Source organism: Panthera leo, chromosome D1, assembly GCF_018350215.1.
Source record: "Panthera leo isolate Ple1 chromosome D1, P.leo_Ple1_pat1.1, whole genome shotgun sequence".
Lineage (NCBI taxonomy): Eukaryota > Metazoa > Chordata > Mammalia > Carnivora > Felidae > Panthera > Panthera leo.
Genome location: NC_056688.1, coordinates 53,362,991 through 53,388,771, shown reverse-complemented (window position 1 = coordinate 53,388,771; position 25,781 = coordinate 53,362,991). Strand labels below are relative to the sequence as shown.

The window sequence follows — 25,781 nt, the reverse complement described above, 5'->3', positions numbered from 1 at the left end:
TGTATACACTGTGACATTCAGGCTATGTCTCGGGCCTTACGGGCTCTCCCGAGGTGTGAGAGATAAGGAGGGTGAAAGAAAGGGAAGCTGAAAGGAAATGGGCAAGATTCATACATAACAAATGGGGATCTGCAGGCACCTGGAGAGTCAGTAATGGCTCTCCTCCATTATGCACTGTCTAGTTGGGAGGAAAACTCAAGCCCCATAAAGCACTGGTTAAGAATCGCTTTGAAACTCAAGCTCTCTGCAACTCTGGTTCCTATGATGTGATTTAGTAAACTGATGCAGGAAGTGTGGCTGACGATTGCCTCCCAGGCTCCCCATGCTGTCAAGGGGCCACGGAAATCACAGGGGCAGTACACACAGGGGGAATCAAAGCCTGGAGGCGAAGGAGTGGGCTCTTCTCAAGGGCCACCAAACCTACATGACTCCAGAGTGTTTTACGGACCCACTCTGACCAAGTACAGCAAAGGCAAAGGACTGACGATTTGCCATTTCATGGGAATGATGGACAGCTTTCGTGACAAAAAAAGAGCAGTCCCCACGGCTCCTTCTTGATGACTGTTTCACAGCAGGTAATGATGTAGCCACAATACCTGTTGCCTAGAATGCTCACATCTGCCACTTCCATCTAGCAGGCAGCCCCAAGCTGGAAGGCAGTGAAGACAGAGCATGAGAAAGATATACTCCCCCATGCCGTACTGAACGTCTGCACTGACGTGCTTCCTGGGCTGGAAGGTGTGTGGGGCAGGGGACAGTGGTCTGGGCCGGCCAGATTACTCCTGGCACTGGTCGCCAGCCCCTTCTAGCTGGGCCCCTTCCCATTCACAGGGAGAGGAGGGGGGAGAGGGCTCCCCATGCCAAGCTTGCCACTCTGTCTAAGAGGCACACATGTCTACAAACAGATGAGCCTCTACTTCATTATCACCTCGGCCGGGACATGTTCACGTCTGATATTGGATTAAAGAGGTGCTAAAATCAATCAGGCTGGAGCATAATTTCCAACACAGAGTGAAAATCAACCTTATGGGCCCACACTTAGCCAGATGGACTGCCACCACCTGATTTTATTAAAAATCGAGGACCTGTCACCACCGACAGCCTAAATTGTTCCACTTTCTTCCTTCTCTTTCCATTTTCTCCAAAATATTCCTAGTGGCCTGTACCACAATCATCACCTCCTCATCATTTAATAATTTGTAATTTTAATAAACTGCTAATATTTACTGCATCCTTACCGTGTGCCAGGTCCTGGCAATATGGCAATGAACCAGAGGAGGGAAGGGAAACTAAGATTTATTAAACACCTACTGTGTGCAAGGCGCTTCCTCATCCATCATGGAATGTCATCCTTACAACCAAATTGTGAGATGCTAGTGTTAGGACCATTCATAGGTGAAGAAGTTGAGGCCCAGAGAGGTGAGGAGAACTGTCTAATTGTTCTAGCAAATGGAGAGTTAGAGTGAGTGAAGAAACTTTACTTCCTTCTACCGACTGTTCTCGCGGGGATCCGAGGGGCAGAGTTCTGTCATCGCCCAGTGGCTTCCACAGACCTAGGCAGTTGTAGATGGAAAGCACACAGCAGGAATACGAACATTTCTGGAGTTGTCTGGTCTGAGGAAAGTGGCCCATGTGACAGTGCTTTATATTATAAGCCATTGAGCAGGATAACATGTATAAGGTACCCTATGCTTACTCTGAGAACCAAACGAGAAGAGATTGCTTAATTTCTAGCCAAAGGGACTAAGGCCAGAGTCAGGTGCAAGGTCTCACAGCTAGTGAGTGGCAGAGCTAGGCCTCTGAATTCAGGTCCCATTCTCTTTCCACATTGCCATTCCAGCAGCAGCTATGTGGCAAGACCACGAGAACAGGACCTTCACTAACCCTGCTCTACAAAAGGTCTCCTACCTGCCATCTTGCCTGCTGACTGTGTATCCAAAGAGAGGATTATTGACGAAGCTGATATTCACACCAACCAGTGGGGTCCCATCTGATGTCATCACTTGACCACGAATGACACACGCATGCCTGTGGGTAGAGAAGAGAGAATGACGTCATCTACTTTTCATGTTTAGAACCCTGGATGGCAGGGAAGCCTTGGAGGTCAGAAGACAGAAGGCAGGCCGCTCAGACATATCTGGGCACCCAGGGGCTCGCTGTATTTACTCAAGAGGAGTAATATTCTTTTTTTCATATTGACTCAATTTAAGGCATCGAAGTGTTCTCTAAAGGGTTATAACTGGGAGATGTTTGTAGATACCTTACTAGACGTCATTTTCTAAGGATTCTATGTTATGCAGTAAGGGGATAAACTGATACAAGAGGGCTACACCAGCAGCAGAGTTAGCAGCCGGGTTACAGAGTTACGCTTGAGAATCCAGAATCATGAGACTTGGGTTCAACGCTTGACTCTGCCACTTTCTAGCTCTCTAAAGTTGCAAAAGTATGTGACAGCTCTTTGAAACTCTGTTTCTTCAGAGCAAGCTCCATGAATGACAGTGGCTATTATTGTCACTAATGGACATAGTGGAAGCGGACATACTCTCGAGAAAGTGAACAGGATAGAGGGTACATCCTCTTGTCTGGCTTTAGAAACAGCAGAAGGGCAGATGCTAAGCATCCCCCTGGAGTGGTTTCTGGAACCTGTCGCCATCTCCCAATAATATCCCCGCTCCCACTTACCCTCTATATCCCAGACAACAAACCATCTGTTTCCCCCCAACTTGTCAGGCACGTGTTGCCTAAGCCTCTGTGTCCGTGCAGCGCTCTCCCAGCTGCCTCAGTGTCACTCCAGCACCCCTCCCCCAACACTCTCATCCTTTATGACTCGGCTTCAAATGACACCTCTTCCCTGAAGTCTGTCTTGATGACCCTAATTAGACTAGTCACTTCCTTCCAAAACCTGACACAAACACCCAGATACCCTGCCACACTGCACACAGTCCTCCTCTCCACTAGATCGTGAGCTCCTTGAGGGCAGGGTCAAGGACTACTCCTTTCCTTCTCTCTGTAGTGCCTGGAAATGCCTAATAAGCACTAGGTCGTTGTTTAAAACAATGGTGGATTGAGTAAATGAGTGGGGCAATTAGAGATCATCTAGAATGATGGTTTTTCAAATATATCAGAAATACATCAGAAATGGAACCTTTTCACCAGAAGATATTTTATAAGGACCTCAACATGGAAAACAGAAACCACATCTCTCTAGACGAAATAAGAGCTTTGGAGTGATTCTGAAGGCAACTCTGGATTCTTATGTCTCTGGAGAAGCCAGAGAAAAGCCTGTTGGAAAATCAATGAGTTGGTGGAAGAAGAGGAAACGGGTCCACAGAGGTTACGTTATTTGCCCCAAGTCACGCAGCGGGTAGTGGCAGAGCCAAGCCTCACATGCAGGGCTCACAGCTCCGGGCCCAACTTAGACCATTCTGTTTACCACTGGCAACGGGAGAAAAAGGAGGTGCTCAGTGGTGTCAACATCCTAAGGCATCAGGGCACTGGGGAGACAGCCCTGGTTGACAAGCCAGATCTGAGGCAAATATTCAGGTGTGAGTATCCAGACAACTGTTTCCATCTGCCTCTGTTCAGATGGCTTTTTTTTCTGGCTTGGAGAAGGGCTACTGATGAGACCTATGGGCATTCATAAAAAAGGGATCTCAAACAGCCTCTGCCTCATTGGGTACTTACATCTCTACCTTCCTAGAGTGATAAACTTTTCTCTGTTTGATGAGAAAAGCAATTAACACCAGGCTTGTAAGCAGCTGGTCTCACTAGTGTCAGCTTGTCCTTTCAGAAGGCAAGAACAACTACCCACAATGCATCAAGCTCCCCTCCCCCACCCCACCCACCCCACCCCACCCCACCCCACCTCACCTCACCTCACCTCACTACACCCAATCTGGTTAATGCTAATCCAGTCAGCGGTTTCCTTCCGAGGCCCTTGGTCTAAATGCAATTACACGACAAACGAGTTAAGCGGTGAGGCTCAGCAAAGACTCTCAGTCCTGCTCTGAAGGTCTCCCAATACATTTATGTGAAATTATCTCTCCACTAATGGGAAAGATTTATTCCATCAATTGTATTCAGCTGGTACTGAGAGATGCCTTCTTTAATGGAGGAAAATTGAATTTCTTATTGCTGGAACTTTGTCCTTCCAAAGAATTACTAACAGATCTCATCCTGGTGCTGGCGACTGTCCAGCCTTGTCCTGACATATGTGCCTTCAGATTCTGCTTGGATGGCAACTAGCCCTCCGGGGATGGTTTCCTTTTGGGGGCTGCCCTGGCTGCTGCCCCTCATACACATGCGGGCCAGCATCCTCTGATGATCTCTCTTTGGAGGTTTCCTGATTATTGGGAAATGTTAAATCAGCACCATTTGGCCATCTTGTAGCCTTCACTTTGGCCAGCCAGAGCAGATGTAATTTTAGCCCAGGGTCCCATGGGTTGCTTGGGTTCTGGAGAAGATTAAGTCGACTCCCTGTACCCCTGTACACCACAGAGGCCTCTTGCCAAAACAGGCATTTGGCTCAGGAATTAGGTCCTGGAGAAAAACACTTCCATCCTCCTCCTGTTTAACCATGATTTTCAGTTGTCAAGAAAACCCAATTTAACACAAAGGCCTCTCTGGGACAAAGGAGATGGGGGAAGTCGGCTCTGTGGAGGCCTCTGAAATGTGTCTCATGCTGTGTTTTTTTTTGTCCAGGGAGGTTTGAAAAGATGTGCGTCCTGGGCTTCCAAATGCTTTCTCCCTTCATCCCATTTATTGAATGGATACCACCCGTGGTATACTGGTAAACATTTAATACTTGGCTTTCAAAAGAAAAATAGCTTTCATTGGTAGCGTTTGCCTATTTCTGTGGTGTAAATACTTCCACCCTGGCCGATTTCATGCTATTAACGAGATGTCACTGAATCCAGACTTGGGAAGAGATGCACAGTAGGACCCTATTACCAAGTCCTTCCTCCACAAGACACAAGAGTCCTAATAAACTTAGGAGAACGAGAATAGTGGAATATAGTAAAATAATTAGGAAGTGATGAGTGTTGATTATCTTTGTTTTTAATAAAATTTATTTAATTTCAATTTCACACACTTTATTTTTTCAGAAGAGTAGTGTTCAAAAACTAGCCTGCAGAATTCCCGAACATTTAACAATCAGTTCTCGTAAGCGGGCATGAGCCCTCGGCTTCTGTATGCCACGGGAACAGACCCCACACTAAGGGTCAATGTGGCTGACAAATAGTTAATGCTCGGACCGTGAAATTCTATAACGGAAGACCACACCTTGGCAAGAAGTCAGTAACATGGGGTGCAAATCACTATCACAAACTTGGCTTTCCGGCTGCTTCATATGGCCCTCCTCTCACCAGTCCTATATTTGACAGGTTTTGCTTTCCTTTGGTCACTATCTGGGCATAATAGAGTTTTGGGGTATTATTTTCTCCTTGTCCTCAGGGTCCCATCTAAGCTGTCATCACCTCAGTGAGGTTGATACCAAGTCTTCCTGGCACAACTAATCACCTCTTCCTCTAGGCTCCCCTAGATACTTCCAAGGATCTCTCCATGACCGTGACACTCACAGAATTCTATCATTCACATTTACATAGCTGTCTTACATGCTTGCATGCGAGTCAGAGGAGGGCTCTGACCACATCCCCTGGGGCTAGGGCAAGCACGGACATTGCTCCCTGAGTGTCTATTAGGGGAGAAATGATCAAGTACTTGAAGCTCAGAAAGGAATGACTTGCTCAAGGTCATAGAGCAAAAAAACTGGCTGAGTGGACACTCAAAGCTAGGACTTCTGACTTCCAGATCTTTACTCTTACTACTATTTTAGGTACCTGCAGCCACTAAAATTCACTCTAGTTAAAAAACCGGGGCACCTACTTAATAAGCTAGGCACTGTGTACTGTGTTAGATGAGGGGGTTTTAAATGCGGGAATTACTATCCCCGGTTGCTTGCTGGAGCTCACCAGAGCCAACCTGAAATGCTCGAGTGTAGCTGTCTCTGACATAAGTGAATCAACACATGGGTTTGGCATATGTCAGGCAGCTGGGGCACAAAACAGGCAATTAGGTTGAGTGAACTCTGCCAGGAAGGAGCGCTCGTGCCAGGCCAAGGGGGTGGGGGTGCGCATCAAATGAGCTGGCATTAGTCCAATCACGCTCAGGGCCTGACTGAGGTGCCCTTGCTGACACCAGTGAGGAGGAAGATCTGCCTGACTGCTTCCTGAGTACAGCGGCCAGGTTGGGAGTCAAGAGGGGAAACTGTTGGAGAGACAGAAACACCTCGAAACAAAATCAAGCAAATAAGAAGCTAACCTCAACTGTCAGTCAAGCAAGGGGGGGGGCGGGTAGGGGATAGGCTGGGAAGCGCCCTGGCCAGGGAGTCGGTTCCTACTTCTGACTCTGGTAACTAACTATAGGACTTTGGAGAATCATCGGACCTCTCTGGACCTCCATTCTCAGCGGCCCATGTAGCTGAAGTTTTTTCCCATCCTGATGTCAAATAGAATCCAATGCATGTTTAAGAATGAGAAACTTAACAGGGGCGCCTGGGTGGCTCAGTCGGTTAAGCGTCCGACTTCAGCTCAGGTCACGATCTCGCGGTCTGTGAGTTCGAGCCCCACGTCGGGCTCTGGGCTGATGGCTCCGAGCCTGGAGCCTGCTTCCGATTCTGTGTCTCCTTCTCTCTCTGCCCCTCCCCCATTCATGCTCTGTCTCTCTCTGTCTCAAAAATAAATAAAGGTTAAAAAAAATTAAAAAAAAAAAAGAATGAGAAACTTAACAGAGACCATGGAGGAAGGGAAGGGGAAAAAGTAGTTTCAAGCAGAGAGGGAGGCAGGCCATAAGAGACTCTTAAATACGGAGAAAAACTGAGGGTTGATGGGGGGGAGGGTATGGAGGAGAGGGGAAAATGGGTGATAGGCACCGAGGAGGGCACTTGGGATAGGCACTGGGTGTTGTACATAAGCGAAAATCACGGGAATCTACTACCCCTGAAGTCAAGAGCACACTGTCTACCCTCTATGCTAGCTAAGTTGACAATAAATTATCTTTAAAAAATATGTATAATGGTTTTAATATAGTGCTACCCATTCTAGCTGAAGTAGCCCTATCATCCCTAGCTTTAGAATCTTCATGGAGTTCATACAATCCTGATACCTACCTCTGAACTGTTCGCTCTCTATGGAAACTTCTACCTATCCTGTTCACCTGAAACCCACCTGCATTCATCGAGTGGTACCCCACACTCCCACCCCTCTGGCCTACTTCCGTAAAACCACTGGGGCAATCTTCCTCCCAGGCAGACCCATGAGCTCCTTGAAGACAAGGGCCACATCTCCTTCACCGCTATATTCTTAGCATTGGGCATAACTGATGTTCATGTCTAAGTGGGCAAAAGAGAGCCTCCACTAAAACTGGTATTTGCCCTGGAATCTGAATGCATAGCACAGAGTAAGCTCTTGATAAATTATTCATTGAACGAATAAAGAACTGATGTGTTTCTGTCACTGAAGGGGGTGGGGGTGACGCCTGGGAACTCAGAGCTACTTGACCTTGATGGGGATATGGCCAAGGAACCGAGGGCTGGAGGGGCTGGGCCTTTTTAGCTGATCAGCCCAAACTGCATCCCAAGGCTGGGTTCCTTCCCCTGGAGGATCCACACCATCTCAGCTTGCAGTGTTACTACCTTGGGTCTATAGCCTCCTATCTGTACCTCTTTTTTCGAAAACTTAAAAAAAAAAAGAAACACAAAAAACGAATGCTGGAAATTAAGTCAGATTTGTTATTCAATGCCTATTATGCATGCAGATAAAGGAAGATGAAGGGAGAAAAGCTGCAGCTTTAACTTTTTAGTTATTAAATGAGAACAGCTAAGGAAACTGGTATTCAGGAGAACGGAATAATCACTTGGGATCTAGGTGGCAAAAGGTAACTTTAGCTCTTCCCTGATTTAAAGTATTTGATACTCCGTGCCACTCGTTTATGAAAATCACTCCTCTGTATTACATACTTTAGACAGACTTATATGCCTGACCTGTAAGAACCCTTAAACCGTTGTCTGCTAGCTCTTGCTGATTGACTGGCGATCTTCCCAGCATCTCCTAGACTTTATTCAACATCTTGTAAGAACCTTACTTGGGCCCAAATGAGAAACCCACTTCATGGGGCTGTCAAACCACCCCAGCAAGGGGGTTTCTGTCCAAGCCTGACCTTATCCACACTGTAGCCTCCAAGACCCTCCTTCCAGCCTGGACACACTAGCTGTTGTGCTGGCCTCTCTTTCTGCCTTTCCATCTCAGGGCTCTGCCTCAGTTTCCTTCACTAGCTTTTCTAGCCTGACATCTTCCACCTATAAACAAATTCTTGGGAACCCACTGGTCATAATGTGTTAGAAGACACCTTCCTCCTAAACTTTTAAACTTCTCACTGGGAAGGTGAGAAAAGAAAGTCTAAGGACTCATCATTAATTATCCATGAGAACTCTGGGAAAGTCACTTCACCTCTCAAACTACTTACCGTCTGGCACATATATACACCCAAGGAATCGAGACTCTCAATTTGTTTTAGATGCCTCAAAAAATCAGAGTTCACATCACCAGAGAAGGGCTCTTAAGGCTCTTTTTGAGTATACACCTTTTTTGTAAACATTTTTGAGCAGGCTTTGTGGATGTCTTTATATTTATTAACAAATTGTACACATGTGCAGCCGTCATTAGCTAATACTAATCATATGCAGTTAGTGCAAGGTTTAATGGATAAAAATGCACACAGGCACACTTCCTTTCATTGTGCTTCACGGATGCTGCATTTTTACAAACTGAAGGTTTGTGGCAACCTTGTAACAAGCAAGTTTATTGGCGCCATTTTTCCAACAGCATGTGTTTACTTCATGTCTCTGTGTCACATTTCGGTAATTCTTGCAACATGTCGAACTTTTCCATTATTATCTTATTTGTTATAGCGATCTGTGATCAGTGAACTTTGATATTACTACTATAATTGTTTCGGGGCACCACGAACCATGCCCATGTACGATGGTGAGCTTAATGGATAAATGCTGGGTATGTTCTGACTGCTCCACCAGCTGCTCTCCTGTCTTTCTCCCTTTACTCAGGCTTCTCTATTCACTGAGACACGACAATATTGGAATTAGGCCAGCTCATAACCATAAAATGGCTCCTAAGTGTTCCAGCATTTTAAACCAAAAACTAGAAACGATTAAGCTTAGTAAGGAAGGCACGTTACAAAAGCTGAGGTAGGCTGAGAGCTAGGGCTCATGCAATAGTTAGCCAAGTTGTGAATGCAAAGGAAAAGTTCGTGAAGGAAATTAAAAGTGCTCCTCCAGTGAACACACGATGATAAGAAAGCAAAACAGCCTTATTGCTGGTATGGAGAAAGTGTGAGTAGTCTGGATAGAAGATCAAACCAGCTACAACAGTCTCTTGAGCCAAAGCCAAATCCTCCAGAGCAAGGCTCTAACTCTCTTCAATTCTCTGAAGGCTGCGAGAGGGTGAGGAAGCTGCAGAAGAAAAGGTGGAAGCTAGCAGGGATTGGTTCATGAGATTTAGGGAAAGAAGCTGTCTCTGTAACACGAAAGTGCAAGGCGAGGCAGCAAGTGCTGATGTAGAAGCTGCAGCAAGTTACCCAGAAGATCTAGCTAGGATAACTCATGAAGGTGGCGACACTCAACAGATTTGCAATGGAGTTGAAACAGCCGTCCATTGAAAGAAGATGCCATCCAGGACTTCCATAGCTGGAGTGGAGAAGTCAGTGCCTGGCTTCAAAGCTTCAAAGAACAGGCTGATTCTCTTGTTAGGGGCTAAGGCAGCTGGTGGCTTGAAGTGGAAACCAGTGCTGACTTACCACTCTGAGAATCCTAGGGCCCTTAAGAATCTCCTCTGCCTGTGCTCCATAAATGGGACATCAAAGCCTGGAAGACAGCACTCTGTTTAAAACATGGTTATTGAATATTTTAAACCCTCCTGTTTGGACCTACTGCCCAGAAAAACAGATTCCTTTCAAAATATTTCTGTTCACTGACAATGCATCTGGTCACCTGAGAGCGTTGATGGAGATGTACGAGATAAATGTTGTTTTCATGCCTGCTAACGCAACATCCATCCTGCAGCCTGTGGACCAAGGAGTCATTTTGATTTTCAAGTCTTATTATTATTATTTTTTTTTTAATTTTTTTTAACGTTTATTTATTTTTGAGACAGAGAGAGACAGAGCATGAGCAGGGGAGGGTCAGAGAGAGAGGGAGACACAGAATCTGAAACGGGCTCCAGGCTCTGAGCTGTCAGCACAGAGCCCGACGCGGGGCTCGAACTCACGGACCGTGAGATCATGACCTGAGCCGAAGTCAGCCGCTTAACCGACTGAGCCACCCAGGCGCCCCTCAAGTCTTATTATTTTAAGAAATACATATCATAAGGCTATAGCTGCCATAGATAGAAAATTCCTCTAGTGGGTCTGGACAAAGTAAATTGAAAGCCTTCTGGAAAGGATTCACCATTCTAGATGCCTTGAAGAACATTTGTGATTTATGAGCTCAAAATATCAACATGAATAGGAATTTGGAAGAAGTGGACTCTGACCCTCACGGGTGACTTTGAGGGGTTCAAGACCTCAGTGGAGGAAGTAACTGACGACGTGGTAGAAAGAGCAAGAGAACTGGAATTATAGGTGGAGCCTGAAGACATAGCTGAATTAGTGCAATCTCATAATAAAACTTGACCAGATGAGGAGTGGCTTCTCATGGATGAGCAAAGAAAGTGTTTTCTTGAGATGGGATCCACTCCTGGTGAAGATGCTGTGAAGACTGCTGAACCGACACAAAGGATTTACAATGTAACAGAAACTTAGTTTGTAAAGCGGTGGCAGGTATGAGAGGATGGACTCCAGTTTTGAAAGAAGTTCTATTGTGGGTAAAATGCTGTCAAACAGCATCACATGTTACAGAGAAATTGTTCTTGAAAGCAAGAGTCAATCAATGTGGCAAACTTCATTTTTGTCATCATTAGCATTATTATTTTTGAGAGAGAGTGTAAGCGGGAGAGGGATAGAGGGAGAGAGAATCTTAAGTAGGTTCCACTCCCAGTGTGGAACCTGATGCAGGACTTGATCCCATGACCCTGGGATCATGACCTGAGCCCAAATCAAGAGTCGGATGCTCCACCGACTGAGCCACCCAGGCGCCCCCATTGTTGACTTGTTTTAAGAAGCTGCCTCGGCCACCCAACTTCCAGCAACCACCACCCTGAGCAGTCAGCAGCCATCAGCATCAAGGCAAGACCCTTGACCAGCAAAAAAAAAAAAAAAAAAAATTATGATTCACTGAAAGCTCTGATGATGGTTAGAATTCTTTAGCAATGAAGTTATTTTTGAATTAAGGTATGTACATTGTTTTTAAGAGATAATTATATTTCACACTTAATAGTCTATAATAGAATTTAAACCTAACTTTTATATGCACTGGGAACCGAAAAATTCACTTGCCTTCCTTTATTGCATGATTTGCTTTACTACAGTGATCTGGAATGGAACCTGTAACGTCTCTGAGGTATGCCTGTATTTCAAATAGTCTTCTTGATAATGCTGAGTCTTTGGATTAACATTTTTTAGATTCTTGAAAACTTTGAATCTTGGTTACCTTTCTGTTCGATCTGATGAAAATGAACCTTATTGGTTTTCACTTGAGAGCGGAGTTGAGAAGACTATACTAGAAGTACCAGCTCTGCCATTTTTGTTTTGTTTTGTTTGTTTGCTTGTACTCACACTGTACTGTCCTTGATCTGCAGCTACTCTACAAGGATCTTTCTATGGCACCGGACCATTTTATGCGTAGGTTTATTTGCAACTAGATTTTACACACACACACACACACACACACACTGAAGTCATGTTGTAATACACCAGAATCAACCAGTACAGGTTCACTGTCTCTCTAAGAACACCTTGTTACCAACTAACATTGGGACCAAGGGAGCAAATGAGTGAAAACCTAGTGTCCTATATGACTCAAACATTGACTAAAACATGACTTCTCAAGGTAAAAACTCAATACAGGTAGACACTCTAATTTTCTCCCTGTACCTCATGGACCACATTGGGCACCCATCTCGGGACCACGGTACTGTGCTAGAGTTACAGTGGTGTGTGTTTGTGATTTCTTTTAATGAAATAATCTTCAATATGCTATTGATTATTATATTCAAAAGTTGCCTCCTAGTTGTGCTTCATTCTTTTTCACTTATTTCAAAGCTCTTCCTAGGTTTCTTTCACTGACCCTAGGCCAAAAATGATAGAACTTGATCTAATCACTTAACTTTTGATGTTCCTGACTTATTGGAGGGCAGGGAATTGGACTCGATCTTCTCTTCAGGCACCGTGTAGATCTGAGCTCCCCAACTGTCCAAACTTTATCACTGTTCTTTTACCATAGCACCAGCAACTCTGTGCTATACAAGTCATTTTCCGCAGTATCCCACTGTCTCCAGACAAAGCCCACAGTCTTCAGCTTGGCATTTAACATCCTTCAGGATCTGGCCCCTGCTGGCCTCTGCAGGCTACGTCCCGTTTTGCCATTCTCATATCCTGTGTTGCTGCCATGTGAAATTTACGTCTCATGTCATCGTCCTGGCATGCATTTCCATGCCTCTCTGCCTTTGTCTATGCTACTTCATCTGCCTCAAATGTCTTTCTCATTCTTACTAACCTCTCCTTGAAGGTCTGCTTTTCAGTGAAGCTCTTCCTTATTTCCCCAGTACAAAGAAGGCACTCCCTGCTTTAGTGAACAAAACACAATATATTCATCCCACTAAAGTGTATTCGCTAGTTCAAAGATCTCATCTTCTTTTCTAGATTGCCAGTTCTTTGAGGGTAACAACCATGTTCTTCCCACCTTTTAAGTCCAGTGCCCAGCACAGGACTAGGTGTATAGGATTCATTCAGTAAATGTTGAGGAAAGAAATAAATGAATATCACATGAATAAATGAAAGAAAATGATGAAGGCAAAAAAAAAAAATGAGTATAGTTATTTCAATTAGCCCAAAGGAAAGGATAGATATGGGTTGAGGGAAGAGAAACTCAGACAGAGGTCTGGTAAATAAAAATAGGGTTCAGTTATTGGATCTTTAATTGAGCACCTACTATGTACTAGATGGACACAGTGCTGGGTAATATTTATTTATCCATTTTCTTATTTATTTATGGAAACTGCAGGAGGGCAGTGCCTGTAGTTTCTGTTTTATTTTCTATCGTATTCTAAGCAGTTGAATAACTAACAATAAATGAGACACAATCTCCATGTCTGAGGAACTCAGATTCTGGAATGAATATCATCATTTAAAAAAAAAATCGTCATATCTGGAAGTATAACAAGTATGGGATAAAAAGGGATGCTGCCTCCCAGGTCATGCCAGCATGACCTACAGACATTCCCACAGCTAGAATCGAGCACCAGGCTCTGCCCATGTACCCTGATTTTTGTTCTTCCATTTGGAATTGGGTTCGGTTCAGACTCTACCAGAGGCTTCCAGATCACCTGCTGGGTATATGGAATAAACATCACAGGGAAGTACTCCAGTTCATTCAGAAAAAGCTTCTTCTCTCAGACTATTTTGTATATGTCTAGGGAGATAGCAGGAAAAATCCACAATCTTCTTCAGATTAACAGAAATTTATTTTTTCAGCTAAGAAAGTTCCTTGCGGGGATTGAATCCAAGCCCCTCATTTATAGGTGAGGTATGTGATGTCTGGAGCTGGGCAGGGATCCTCTCTATCAGACATCAAGGCTGGGACATTGACAGGTCTGCTATAGTACCCTGACACCACCTGGGGGCATCTAGTGACAAGATGGTCTGGAAACTGTTAGTGTCTCCTAAGCCCCCAGGCTGTGCCTCCTGCAGAGCCCAGAAGCCACCATTCTGTGACCTTCTGGCTTCATGTGGCTGTTGAGCCCTTCAGATTCTCAGGGAGCATGAGCTTTCAGGCTGCAGCTCAGATCACCCAAGCCTGTAGGCAACCTGACTGCTGAATGCTGATGCTTCGGGCTGAGTCATCTCCCACAGGAGCCCTCTGGAATATTCTGCTGGCTGACGGAGGTGCACACGAGAACAGAGCCCTGGACTATTCATAACACTCTATGTCACAGAAACGAATCCATTGGCTGTGGCAAAGGAGAAACAGTCCTGACAGAGGCTGGCCAGTGGAGATCATTTTGGAGGAGCAAGTCTCCTGCCTGGAATGTTGCTTAGAAAGAGTGGGGACAGGGACATGGAATGTATGAGACATGTCCCAAAAGGCTGTTCTCTGTGCTTCAAATCAAGAGGCCTGCTTCTAAGAATTCTCAGGAGATGGTTTGTGCTGTTAGAAAAACTTGAGGCAACTCTGCTAACGTGTGACTCCATATATAGTCTCTCGGTGTACAAGTCCATTCAGGGACTGTGTGTCCTGTCTTCCTGTCAGAGCACAGGACGGGTTCTGCTTTCTCCTGGAAAAGGGAGACTTCTGTTGTTTCACTCCGAAAGGGGAGATAGGGATGGACCACAATTAGACTCACTTCCTAGGTTGGGGACAATGCTGGGCAGAGACGCAGAAAGGGGCATGCAGAAAATCCACTCAGCAGACTGAGTCTGAGGCATACAGCAATTGACAGGTGGTGTTTAAAGTCAACAGTCATTCAAGGGACAGGGGAGGAGGATCTGACAGGGGCATAGCCATGATGAGGTGGCTCCCAGGGGCGGCTGGATGTGGATGTCCTGTGTGTTACCAGGCAATAATGCCCAAGTTCCTGAGCAGAGCAGGGATGGAGCTCCAGGACCAGATGTGGCAAGGGTAGGAGCCTGGCAAGAGAAGGAAAGACTTGAGTCCTTGGGTGGCAGGGGTCCTGGGTTGCTCGTCTCAGGAACTGGGGCACAGAAAGTGAGGTTAGGATTCTGGGCCAGGGCAGAAACCCACATCGCAGAGCTGGTAAGCCAATGGTCAGATAGCAGAGCAGTTGAAGGACCTGAGACTGAGCAGCTGGGGCTGCTCTGCGCCTTCTCTTTGGATTGGGGTTGGTGCTAGAGGCCTACAGGTTGGATGTGCGGGGTCCTGCCGGAGTGGGAGGGGAAGAGGGAGGCAGAGGCGGGGGAGGGGAAGGCAGAGGCAGGGGAGGCAGGTGGGCACAGCTCTCTCTTCTGCCAGAGCACTGTCCTGAGGTAGCAGCTTCTGTCCACATCACAGTCCATCACAGCCCAGCACTGCGGGGCTCACTTGTAGCCAACTTTTGATGCCTCCAGGATCAGACTGGAGGGCTGGTTAGACTCACTGCAGAGGTATTTGGTAAGTCCTGACCCTAAGAGCTCCATTGAGGCCAGTCTTGGTAATGTGATGCATGGCTTTCCAATGTTTTTACTTCTCGTTGCTCGAAATTTATCAGGGTGTCCTAAGTCCCTGATTTATAAACACCAGAATTACTGCTTGAGAGAGCCCTCACTTAGGACTCAGGAGAGTCCTGTTCCTACCCTGCTGAGCCAAGAGCTTTCTCTGACCTCAAAGTTTCCTCTTCTACCTGATGATCTCAAGGTCCATTCACCTCTACCTGCCTTGGTGCTACGGCATTTGCATCAATTCTATAACTACACTAATAGGCTTCTGGCTCAGATCCTCATTTTTCTCCCAGTTTTCACAGTGACACTAAAACCCATACAGATACTAATGTCCTTGCTAACGCTGATGCTAACTCTTGCTATTAGTGGACAAGGGCCACTAACACTTATTGAATGCGTACTGCCCTGACACATAAGTGTTTTACATCTCATTTAATCCTCAGACATCCCCATGAGGTATGGGTTATTATCCTCATATGACAGATGGAGAAAGTGAGGCATAGAGTGAGGCTTGTTCAAGGTCATAACAGCTAGCAAAGGGTGGGGCCGGGATGCAAGCCCAGGCTACCTGCCTCTGAGGCTGGTGCTCTGAAGCACACAGACTTCTTGCACATCCTCTTTACATCATGCTGTACAGTATTAGATAGAAAGTCAGGGCAAGCCGGGGTTGTAGAGTTGTAGCAGAATCATGCTGTACAGATTTCTGAACTGAAGATGCCGAGATGGCAATATAAAGGACCAGGCAGGGAACAGAGGCTCGGCACATAGGCTCCAGAGGCATTCGGCTTGGCTTCCTGCTGGCCCTGCCAATTACGAGCCCTGTGTCTTTGGCTAGGTCGCTCAATTCTCTGTGCCTCCGTTTCCCATCTGTAAAAGAAGGCTGATGAAGTCCCTATGTCATCTGGTTTGGGGGGAGATGTAAAGGTGATACTACTTAGGAAATGTACAAACCATTTCCAACAATGCTGACACACAGAACATTCTTGGTAAACGTTAGGTGTCATTACTGAATGTGTGCTACATGCCGGCCATCAGGCTTTCAGGTGTTTTAACTCATTTAATCTTCCAAACAACCTGCGGGGTGGGAATTGGTAGCCCCACATTACAGATGAGGAAATGGAGCCTTGCTCGCCCAAGGTCGTTTGCTCTCATTTGCCCGAGGACTTGAATGCAGTCCCTCCCCCCAAAGACCCCGAGTGGTTCTCCCTTAAGCACAGCATCCTCTGCTAATGCCTCCTGTGATGGACAGCTAGGAGCCGGCTCAAGCTACCAAGCAAACAGAGATTGTAATTCGGTTTTGAAATCAATAAAGGGATGATCAAGTGGCAGAGGAGGAGTTGTTAGCTGCTCATCAGGATGATGTGAGAAGTTGCTGCCTGCATCCTGAATTAAATTCACCTAGTTGCTTTATCATCATAAACATTCATTTCAATGTGGGGAGGGATTTTTTAAAAACCAACATGAATAATATATAATGGCTGGCATTTTGGAGGAAGCAGGATCCTTCCCTTCTTCCATCTTCCGTCAGGGTAATTCATCATTGTCTTTCTCCCTGCCCCCCTCTCCTTAAACTGATGGGGTAGTCTGTCAGCTCAGCTTGTTCTGAAACGCAGGAGTATAATTCAATAATAAATTCACTCAGAAGCCAGCTGTCAGGAAGCTGGTGTTTATTTGAGCTCCATTAGATGGTCTCTACTGCTCAGCCTCTCTGAGGGCTGGCTGAGGGCTGTCGAAGGGCTGGGGCTGGGGGATGCGGGTGGGGTGGCACGTAAGTGCTTTTCTGTAACTGCTCTGCCACTGATCGTTGCGTGTCGCTTTATGTCTGCAGTGCGCTGAGAAAAGATTATGGTGCAGACATGATCTTTTTTCCCTCCTGTTATTTTTTTTCCCCCCTTGGAAACCCTGGCTTTCAAAATTCCTGGGAACTTTGTGTCTTTTTCTCTTTTTAAATGTTTATTTATTTTGAAGGAGAGACAGAGAGTGAGCGAGCAAGCATGAGCTGGGGAGGGACAGACAGAGAGGGAGAGAGAGAGTCCCACGCAGGTTTTGCACCGTCAGCACAGAGCCCAATGTGGGGCTCGAACTCATGAACTGTGAGATCATGACCTGAGCGGAAATCAGAGTTGGATGCTTAACCAACTGAGCCACCCAGGTGCCCTGAAACTTTGTGTCTTTATAAAGGATCTGAAGGAAATTCTGAAGACTTACATGGCATCAAGGTTATCTCACTTCTCTTTATTGCCAGTTTTAGGTCCTGAGATGAAAAACTCTGTTCTGGCTAGTGAACAGGTGAGGGGCTGACCTTTCTCAGTTCTGTATCTGTCTCGCTGCACAGTCCCCTATGTTCTTCCTTCTGCCACACGCCCCCTCTATACACCAGGATCATATACCCCAGACTTCCTAAGACCATCTTGATTTCAAAGGTTAGAGAACGTCTCTTGACTTTGGATTTAGAAAACAGTATCACCATCATTATGCTCCAGCCGCAGTAAAATTCTCTCAATTCTCTGATTATCCCAGAAAGTCATGCTGGTTCCTCAGTCTAGAATGCATTTTTAGGTCCTGTTCAACTGAAGCCAACACTAAGCAATGCAGTTTATTCAGGAGCGCGCACGTGCATACATACGGACAACCACGTTTCGTGCAATACATATCCTCGTCACGGTGTTGGACTAATATTTTCCATTCCACTGTACCCCATTTCCGTCTAAATTTACTTTTTTTAAAAAAATAGTTTCGACTCACTACACTGATTTCATGATGCACTAATGGGTTGTTGCGAGCTGAAGTGGGATAAATAATGTTTTAATGGCCAACCATCCTCACTAAAATCTTTGTTTCAGGCTAAAGGCCACGTCGTGCCAGAAGCTTCATTCATTAGTTCACCTGCTGGTTTGTTCATTCATTTCCAGACGCAGCCCTGAGGTGTGCAGCGGGAGTGATGGCCATGCTTTTGAACTCGTGGGACGCTCTGTCTCTACTTCTCTTCAGGCACTCAGCACTGGCTGATTGGCTGATTCATTCTGCGATCTGTGTGGTTTAGTCTGGGCCAACCTCTGTGCTTGGCACCAGGGGTTCAACAACTAACACAGTATGGGACACATGACGTGCCCTCAAGGTAAGAGGGCATAGATGCAAATCTTTTTCTTGCAGGCCTTGCGCAGAGCAGTATTTACCAAGCAGAGCTTGTGTTGTGTGGCACCTCTGTTCCCCTCTGGGCCTGCCCCGTGTCCCCTCTCCATAGGGTCTGACCCTCTCCGTAGCACATGATCCTGTGCCTCCTTTGTGATAAATGACCTTATCACCCATCCCTCCTTTTTCTGAGTCCCCTGACTCCTCAAGTCTTTTCTCTTTGGGCTCAGTGTGTCCCATCAGCTGATTTTCGTGGCAACTGCCCCTACCCAGCTTCCTCACCTGAGTGAGCTGATAACTTATTAGACTTAGAGGGGCCCAGAAAGGCTTGACAACATCACGTTTCTCTCATCAATACAGTGTCCTCAAACACACTGTGAACTGATATTCAAGAAACTCAGGGGTGATTCTTTTTTGTCAGAACCTCTTCCTATAATCTGCTAACCTGTCCGGCATTGGCAATCCACAACTATTTGCTGAAGGGATCTGTCTGCCCTATGTCCAGCCTGTCCCTCCCAAGAGGAGATGCATCGAAAGTCGTGTCATACAGACAGAGCTGCCTTGAGTGTTCTCTGAGGAAGAAACGTCTCATGCTTCCCTCCTTTTTCCAACCGTCTGGCTCCAAGCTCCACACTCTGGGTCCTGTTACCTGCCCTCCCTGTATGGACGGTCAGTTGGGGATCCATCTTCCACCTACAGACCTGAATGGCCCCTTCCTTCCCACGCAGAGGGCACCCTACACTGTATTTTCCCCGTGACTCCAGGTGAGGGCCTCCACTGAGCAGATAGGGTGTGGGCCTCCAGGCTGGGAAAGAAAGTCGGTCTTCAAGCCATCTAATCTGGTGATGGCGGTTCTCCTGTCTGCTCTGTCCCCTCCTACTTTAGACCCGCATTTGATCAGCTGAAGCCGTTCACATCTCTATCGCTTACGTGGAGTTGAGGACGACAGAGGCAGAACGTCAGGTAGAGCTACTGTATTCATGAAACCCGTGTAAAACACCTGCCCTGGGGACACGGAAGAGCCACAGGAGGCCTTCCTTACTCCAAGTCCTCCTGGCGGTCCTTCTGCTGCAGTTCTGAGTCAAGCTCTGTGCTCTCTCCTCCAAGGAGTCCAGCCCAGCTGAGCGCCTACTCTGCCTGGCTGGGGCCCTCGCTTGCCGAAGCGCTGCTGTTCATCCTCCCCTGAGGGCCCCCCCCTGCCCCAGGGCCTCTGACGCCAGCAGGGGTGCCGCACAGAAACATAAAGGAACCCGCACGTGTCAGCCGTGGCTCTGGAGAACCTCCTGCTCTTAACTCGGCCCCGGGTCAGGAGCCTCCGGGCTGGGAGGCTGCAGCCTGCAGGAGCAGCATCTCTGGGATTGCCTGTCATTGCTGGGCTCAGCGATGCTGCCGGGTCTCTGGGTGACAGCCTGCATCGTGAAGCCTGGTCCACGGACTCGCACGCGGACTGTACAAGCTGTGCCACAGCATACGGGGTGCAGGAGAGTGTGGGGTTTTCTGTCAGGCCCAGGCCTTGTTACTGTTGCACACAGCCACCAGGTCGGGGCCGCCTGCCCATCAGAAACCCCCCTCTCTGGAGAAGTGCCACTGGATTCCTCCCTGACAAGGACCCCAGCTGACAGCAGGCTGGCACAAGGCTGCCTTTTCCCTTCCTCAAATAAGGATTCAACACCTCGCTCCTCTCTCGGTGCCTGCTGGACGTCCCTAGAGGGCAGGTCACTATCAAGCTGTACTTCCAGTTAAAAAAGTGGAGCGGGAAGCTCTTTTTTACACCATCACCACCACCACCGTCATCATCTTCGAATTAGCAGGCGTTTTTTGTGTGGTATCAGGTTACAACTGTATGTACTTTGTTTTTGTGTGTTTTTTTTTTTTTTTTCATTCATTTAATTTTCCTGGCAACTCTGTAGACATTATTACCCGGCTCTTACGGATGAGGAAACTGAAGCTCAGAGAGGTTAAGGAATTTGCCCAAGGTCACACAGCTAGAAAGTGGATGTAACAGACTTTAAATCCAGTTGTCTGATTCCAAAGCTTGTGTTTCTTTCACTAGGCCATGCCACCGCCATAAAGCTACCATTTACTAACCTCCTAAGTACCAAGTTCTGTGCCAGATGCTTTATTTCAGTTAACCCTTTCAATGGCATTCACGAAATAGTCACTGTTATTGCCAACTTATAATCGGAGGCCCATGCACAGAGGTTACATCGTTTCCTCTAAGGCCACACAGAGCTGGTGGGAGGGAAAGCCACGATTCAAACTCTGGGCACTTTCTAGCACTTTCTATCAAGCTGCCTTCCTTCACACGAGGGGAAGGAAAGTAAGCAACAACCCAAACTTAGTATCAGGTTTCACTTTATCCCAACTATGCACATGAGCACTACATTGCTGGCCCAGATCAAGAAAACGGAATACCCTGTGGGCAGTCCAACGAGAAAAGCATCTGATGCCTCATGTTTCCAGCTTGGGCTTGTTTTACATAAAAATCTGTCTGGAGATACTCCATAGTGATAGATAGCTGCTCCTTGTGAATCTAGACCAGCGAGGAGCACAGACATAACGATGTGGCAAATATTAGCTAAAAGGAATTTTCACAGTAACATTTAGAAGCTTCTATTTACCCATTCATTTGTAGAGTGAATCCCATATTCCAGGCCCTGCCCTAAGTATGACAGGTTTGGAGAGATGAATGGTCTCTGCCTTCAAAGCATCTGTAGTTTAACTGAAGGTGACAGATCCATAAACAATGATCTGGGAGCCGACTTCTCCTGCCTCTGCTGCTCATCTGTAATATGATTTTTAGCAGATGATTTAACCTCCCTGGACTCTGAATCCTCAGTCCCAAATTAAGGAAAATAGATAATGTATCCTCCCATCCTTCCTCCGTCCATCTCTCCCTCTCTCCTTCCCTTCTTCCATTCCTTCATTGTTCAAGGCAGTAAGTATACGTATTTGTTTTGAGCATCTACTGAGCGCTAAAATGAGTAAGATGTGTTCCCTTCCTGGAGGACTCACTTTAGAGGGTTGGGAGACGTTCACATATTCGTTTTATTAAGTCACTTGCCCAGAGCCACGGATGCAGCGGTGGCAGAGCCAGGGTGTGAAACACGAACTGGTCTGACTCCGAGGCCTATACTCTTCCCTCATGCTCGGAGGTCCATTTCTCCCGGTACAGGTTTCTCAAGCTCCCTGCTTGACAGGCACCTTCAGGCAGGTCAGACCCGCCAGGGCAACATCCTGAAATCCCCGTGTGGGTCCCGCCGTGATCTGTGGCACGTAAGCAGCAGGCTTGGTGCATCACCAGAAGACATGCAGGGGACATGGTCCCTGCTGGCACCAACCAGGATGGCATGGTCAGGGCACTCCTTAGGCACAACAGCCACGGGCAGCCAAGCGGCCACAGTCCTAATCAGATCCCATAATGGGTGAAAGGCTGAGCAAGGACTATTCCCCTTGGTAGGAATAATCTTCAAATCTCTGGTTGATTAAAAGAACGCTTGCCACGGGAAGGCCCACAAGCACACAGACAAAGTCACGCAACTGAATAAAAGAGCGGGAAGCTTCCTACCCAGGGACAAAAGCAGCGTTTCTGACCAAGATCAATGAGTAGGTTTCTCCTCTCTCTAGCTCAGCTCCTGGCTCTGTCACTTGACCAGCCTGTGAATTTGGGAAGGTTATCTGACCTCTGAGGCTCTCAATATTCTGTGGGTAAGATGACAGACTTGTTGGAATAGCAAAAGCATTTTCATCTCTAACAAGGTTACACTTTGAATGCTTTTACCCACTCCTGTGATGCCTCTTCCACTGGCTCGGAGTGTTTCCCCCCACCTCACCTTCCCCATCCTGTCCTTGTTGGGAGGGGGCTGGGGCAGTGGGAGGCCATGCCCTGGACCCCACCCCCACCGCCGACCCCCTGGGCCTGCGGCGTGAAGCCCAGAGCCAGGGCTCCTTCCCGTCCCAGTAGAGAGGCCTTCTCCTTGCGTTCCCAGTTACACTCTGGGGATGATACCGCCACCTCCCAGGGTGGCTTCCCCTCATTCCTTCTTAGTCCCTGCTCTTCTCCCCTTACACATTCTCCTGGAGCAGACTGCTGTGCGCTCCTGGTCTCGACTCCTGCTTGTTGCTGGCTCCCAGATCGATAACTCTAACGTCCGTGTGAGCTCCAGAACTGCTTATGAACTATGAACGTGCCTTGGGGGTCCTACTGAGGTGTGTCCCTTCCTTGCCCTTAGCGTGCTCAGGATGGAGGTCATCACCTTGCTCCTAACCTTCCTGCTGCTCTCAGGTCCCCAGCCTGGAGAAGGCACCACCATCTATCTCCTGAGGCCTCTGAGTAAGTGACTTCTTTTTCCTGCATTCCTCAGGCCCAACTGATGACTAAGTCCTGCTGATTTCCCCTTTCATTATTAATTTTTCAAAGTTTATTTATTTATTTTGAGAAAGAGAGATAGAGAGCAGAGGAGGGGCAGAGAGAGAGAGGGAGAGAGAGAGAAAATCTCAAGGAGGCACACTGTTAGCACAGAGCCCAATTCGGCTCAAACTCACAAACTATGAGGTCTTGACCTGAGCTGAAATCAAGAGTCGGATGCCGAACCAACTGAGCTAGCCAGGCACCCCAACTGCTGATCTCCCCCTTGAAACAGAACTTGAGGATGGTCTTCAACCTTCCTACCCTTCATTACAGCCCATTGTCCCTGCAGGGCTGGAACTCTCTGGCATGGAAGTCACGGACATAGAAGGGACACACTATGTAACTGCTGAATTGAACTGTGCTGACTCCTAGAGAAAGAGATGTCCCTATATTGGAAGATGGTCAAAAGAAATTATTATAAGTAGCTCCTTCTTGGATACTATGTCTCATTCACAGACGCTGGTCTGGGGAGCAGAGAACAGAGAGCTATCTTATGCTGGCTCCTGTGCCTTTTCAGGCCCCTGGTCTCTGCACAGCTGTTCCCTCTCCCTGAAACATCCTTCCTTCCCTGGCCAAGAGAACCATTTCTCATCTTTAAGACTCAGTTCTTAAGTCGTGGTTTCCCCCCACCCAGGAGTATCTCCTCTGTGTTCCCAGAGTACCCTGGGGGCACATTTCTTTCTGGCCTATCACACTGGGGCTCTTTTCATCCCCTTAGTGGACTGTAAGCGACCAATGAACAGGGACTGTGCTCTATTCACCTCTGTGATTCCAGCACGGGATCTGGCACAGAGTGGACTGCAGCAAAAAACTGTCCAGTAGGGGACACAACTGAACACCTGTGAAGGAATGCATGGGCAGATGGCCTGAGATGCCAGTGGGGGCGCCCCCACCCCCACAGCCTTCTGGACGGCAGCTCTGAGGCTGAACAGCGTTAAAGGGTTTCCGCTCGTCTGGAGCCTGCAGAATCAGTAATAGCTGACTGCAAAGAGAGTATTGATCCAAGATTCCCTTTGGACCTTTGATTTCTCACTCCCTCCATCTATCACCCAGCGGGAACAACAAAACTTTGCTCATTAAAATTCCAAATGCCTGGGATAGCAGTTTTCTAAATGTGGGTACCTGAGGCTGCTTCTCTGCTTCCCCTGACATTCCATCAAGAACCCTTCTGGCTTCCTCCCTCCTCCCACCCACCCCAAACATGGCCCTCGAGGCGATTCAGTTCTCCCGCAGACAGTCATGGCTGGATCTGAGGCCCAGCGGACTCACCCTCCGTCAAAGGGGTTCTCTCCCGGAATGATGTGTGTGCTGTCCCTGCCCACGAGGAACCTGATGCGGTCGTAGAAGGAGTGCAGGTTCTGCTGGGACACGGGGGCCTGTGTCTCCTGGATGATGTCCAGAGGGTCGGGGGAGCCCAGGCACAGCGGGTTGACGTGACAGAGGGGCTGGAGGCAGCAGTCGGGGTCCATGCAGTCCATCAAGCCATCTGCAGGGGAGACAGAGCATGAACTTGATAGTGCTACGTCCCACCAGCCACGTTTGTCCACAGTGCCTTCACGTGCTTCTCTATTTGCCACTTGCTGGAAAACTTTAAGTGCCTGACATAAGCCAAGGCCTTTGCTGGGGACCAAGGGGATCCAGGCACTTCAGATCTGCTCCCACTAGCCTAACAGGAGAGACGACAAGCAAGAGTACAGCGTGACATGCGTTTCTTTGTTGTTGTTTCTTTAAATTTGAAGGAATTACATGAGGGCCCAGAGGTGAGAGAACATACTGAACGTCTGAGCTGCTACCCTCAGCTCAGAAGGTGAGGGGCGAGCACAGGAAGGGGGCCGTTGATGCTGGCCGAGCAGGGGCGCCGGGGACTCGGACCGGCTCAGGCAGTTTGCATTTCACCCCCGGTGGACGGTGGGAGCTACTGGAAGGTTTAAAGCAGGGGTGACATCATCTGATCTGCATCTCTGAAAGAACCGTCCCTGTAACAGGGAGACGGGACTGCAGTTGGCCTAGAGCGGAAGCTGGGGGTTCCATAGTGGCGAGGGCATCTCTGAGGTTGCACAGAGCAAAGGTAGTGGGTGCTGAGACCAGAGCAGTGAACAGTGGAGGTGGAGATAAGCGGATGGTTTTGAGAGGTATTTAAGAGGTATTTGCTTAAACTAACTAGCTTTGCGGGTGAGGAAGAGGCGCTGTGATTCCCTGCATCTCTGCCGGCTGCCATGTAAATACAGGGAGACCCAGCTCTGCTTTCTGCGGGAGGGAGTCCCTGCATTTGCCTGTTGGCTTCAGGTCTCTGACCGAGGGGCTACTAGCAGGGAATGTCTTTGCCACATGGACGAATTTCTTCAGGACTGGAAATTGTATTACGGCTTCCAGCTTCCCAAAGTACAAAGAAAGAAATCCAATCAGATCACAGATTTTTGGTCACATATGTGCTTTTACAGGCACCCAACAGCGTAGCTTACAAAGAATAACAAACTCAGGGATTAGAGGACACTGCACCAAGTGGGGGACAGGGAAAGCCCAGGGTGACAGTCTGTGTGCTTTGTGGGCAGAAAACAGTCTAAGGACTTGCATTCCTCTGGGTTCAAATTCTGCCTCTCTTGCTTTATTAGCTGTGTGACTTTGGGCAAGCTTCCCCACCGCCATGGGGACACAGATCCTGCTCTGGTTATCTCTGTTGTGTCCCCAGCACTTAGTACAAGTATTCAAACATGGCTGTTAAATAAATAAACCAAAGAGAATGGAATGGATTAACAAATGAAGCAGGGGATGAGACCAAATGACAGTGTCCATAAAAGCCAGGAAACCACCCGCTTCATTCAATCCAATTAAACAGTGCGGTATGGTGGATGGATCA

At 47.5% G+C, this 25,781-nt stretch overlaps 1 protein-coding gene across 2 annotated transcripts in view; it reads right to left on the bottom strand.

The window, feature by feature from the left end:
- The window catches only part of TENM4 (teneurin transmembrane protein 4), a 598,010-nt gene that overhangs the window by 69,162 nt on the left and 503,067 nt on the right, over nucleotides 1-25,781 (bottom strand). For both annotated transcript variants that reach the window (XM_042904074.1, XM_042904075.1), the window contains 2 exons: nucleotides 24,194-24,410; nucleotides 1,909-2,028 (listed from right to left, as the gene is read on the bottom strand). In XM_042904074.1, coding sequence (XP_042760008.1) covers nucleotides 1,909-2,028; nucleotides 24,194-24,410 — 337 coding nt within the window. The remainder of the gene's footprint in view (nucleotides 1-1,908; nucleotides 2,029-24,193; nucleotides 24,411-25,781) is intronic.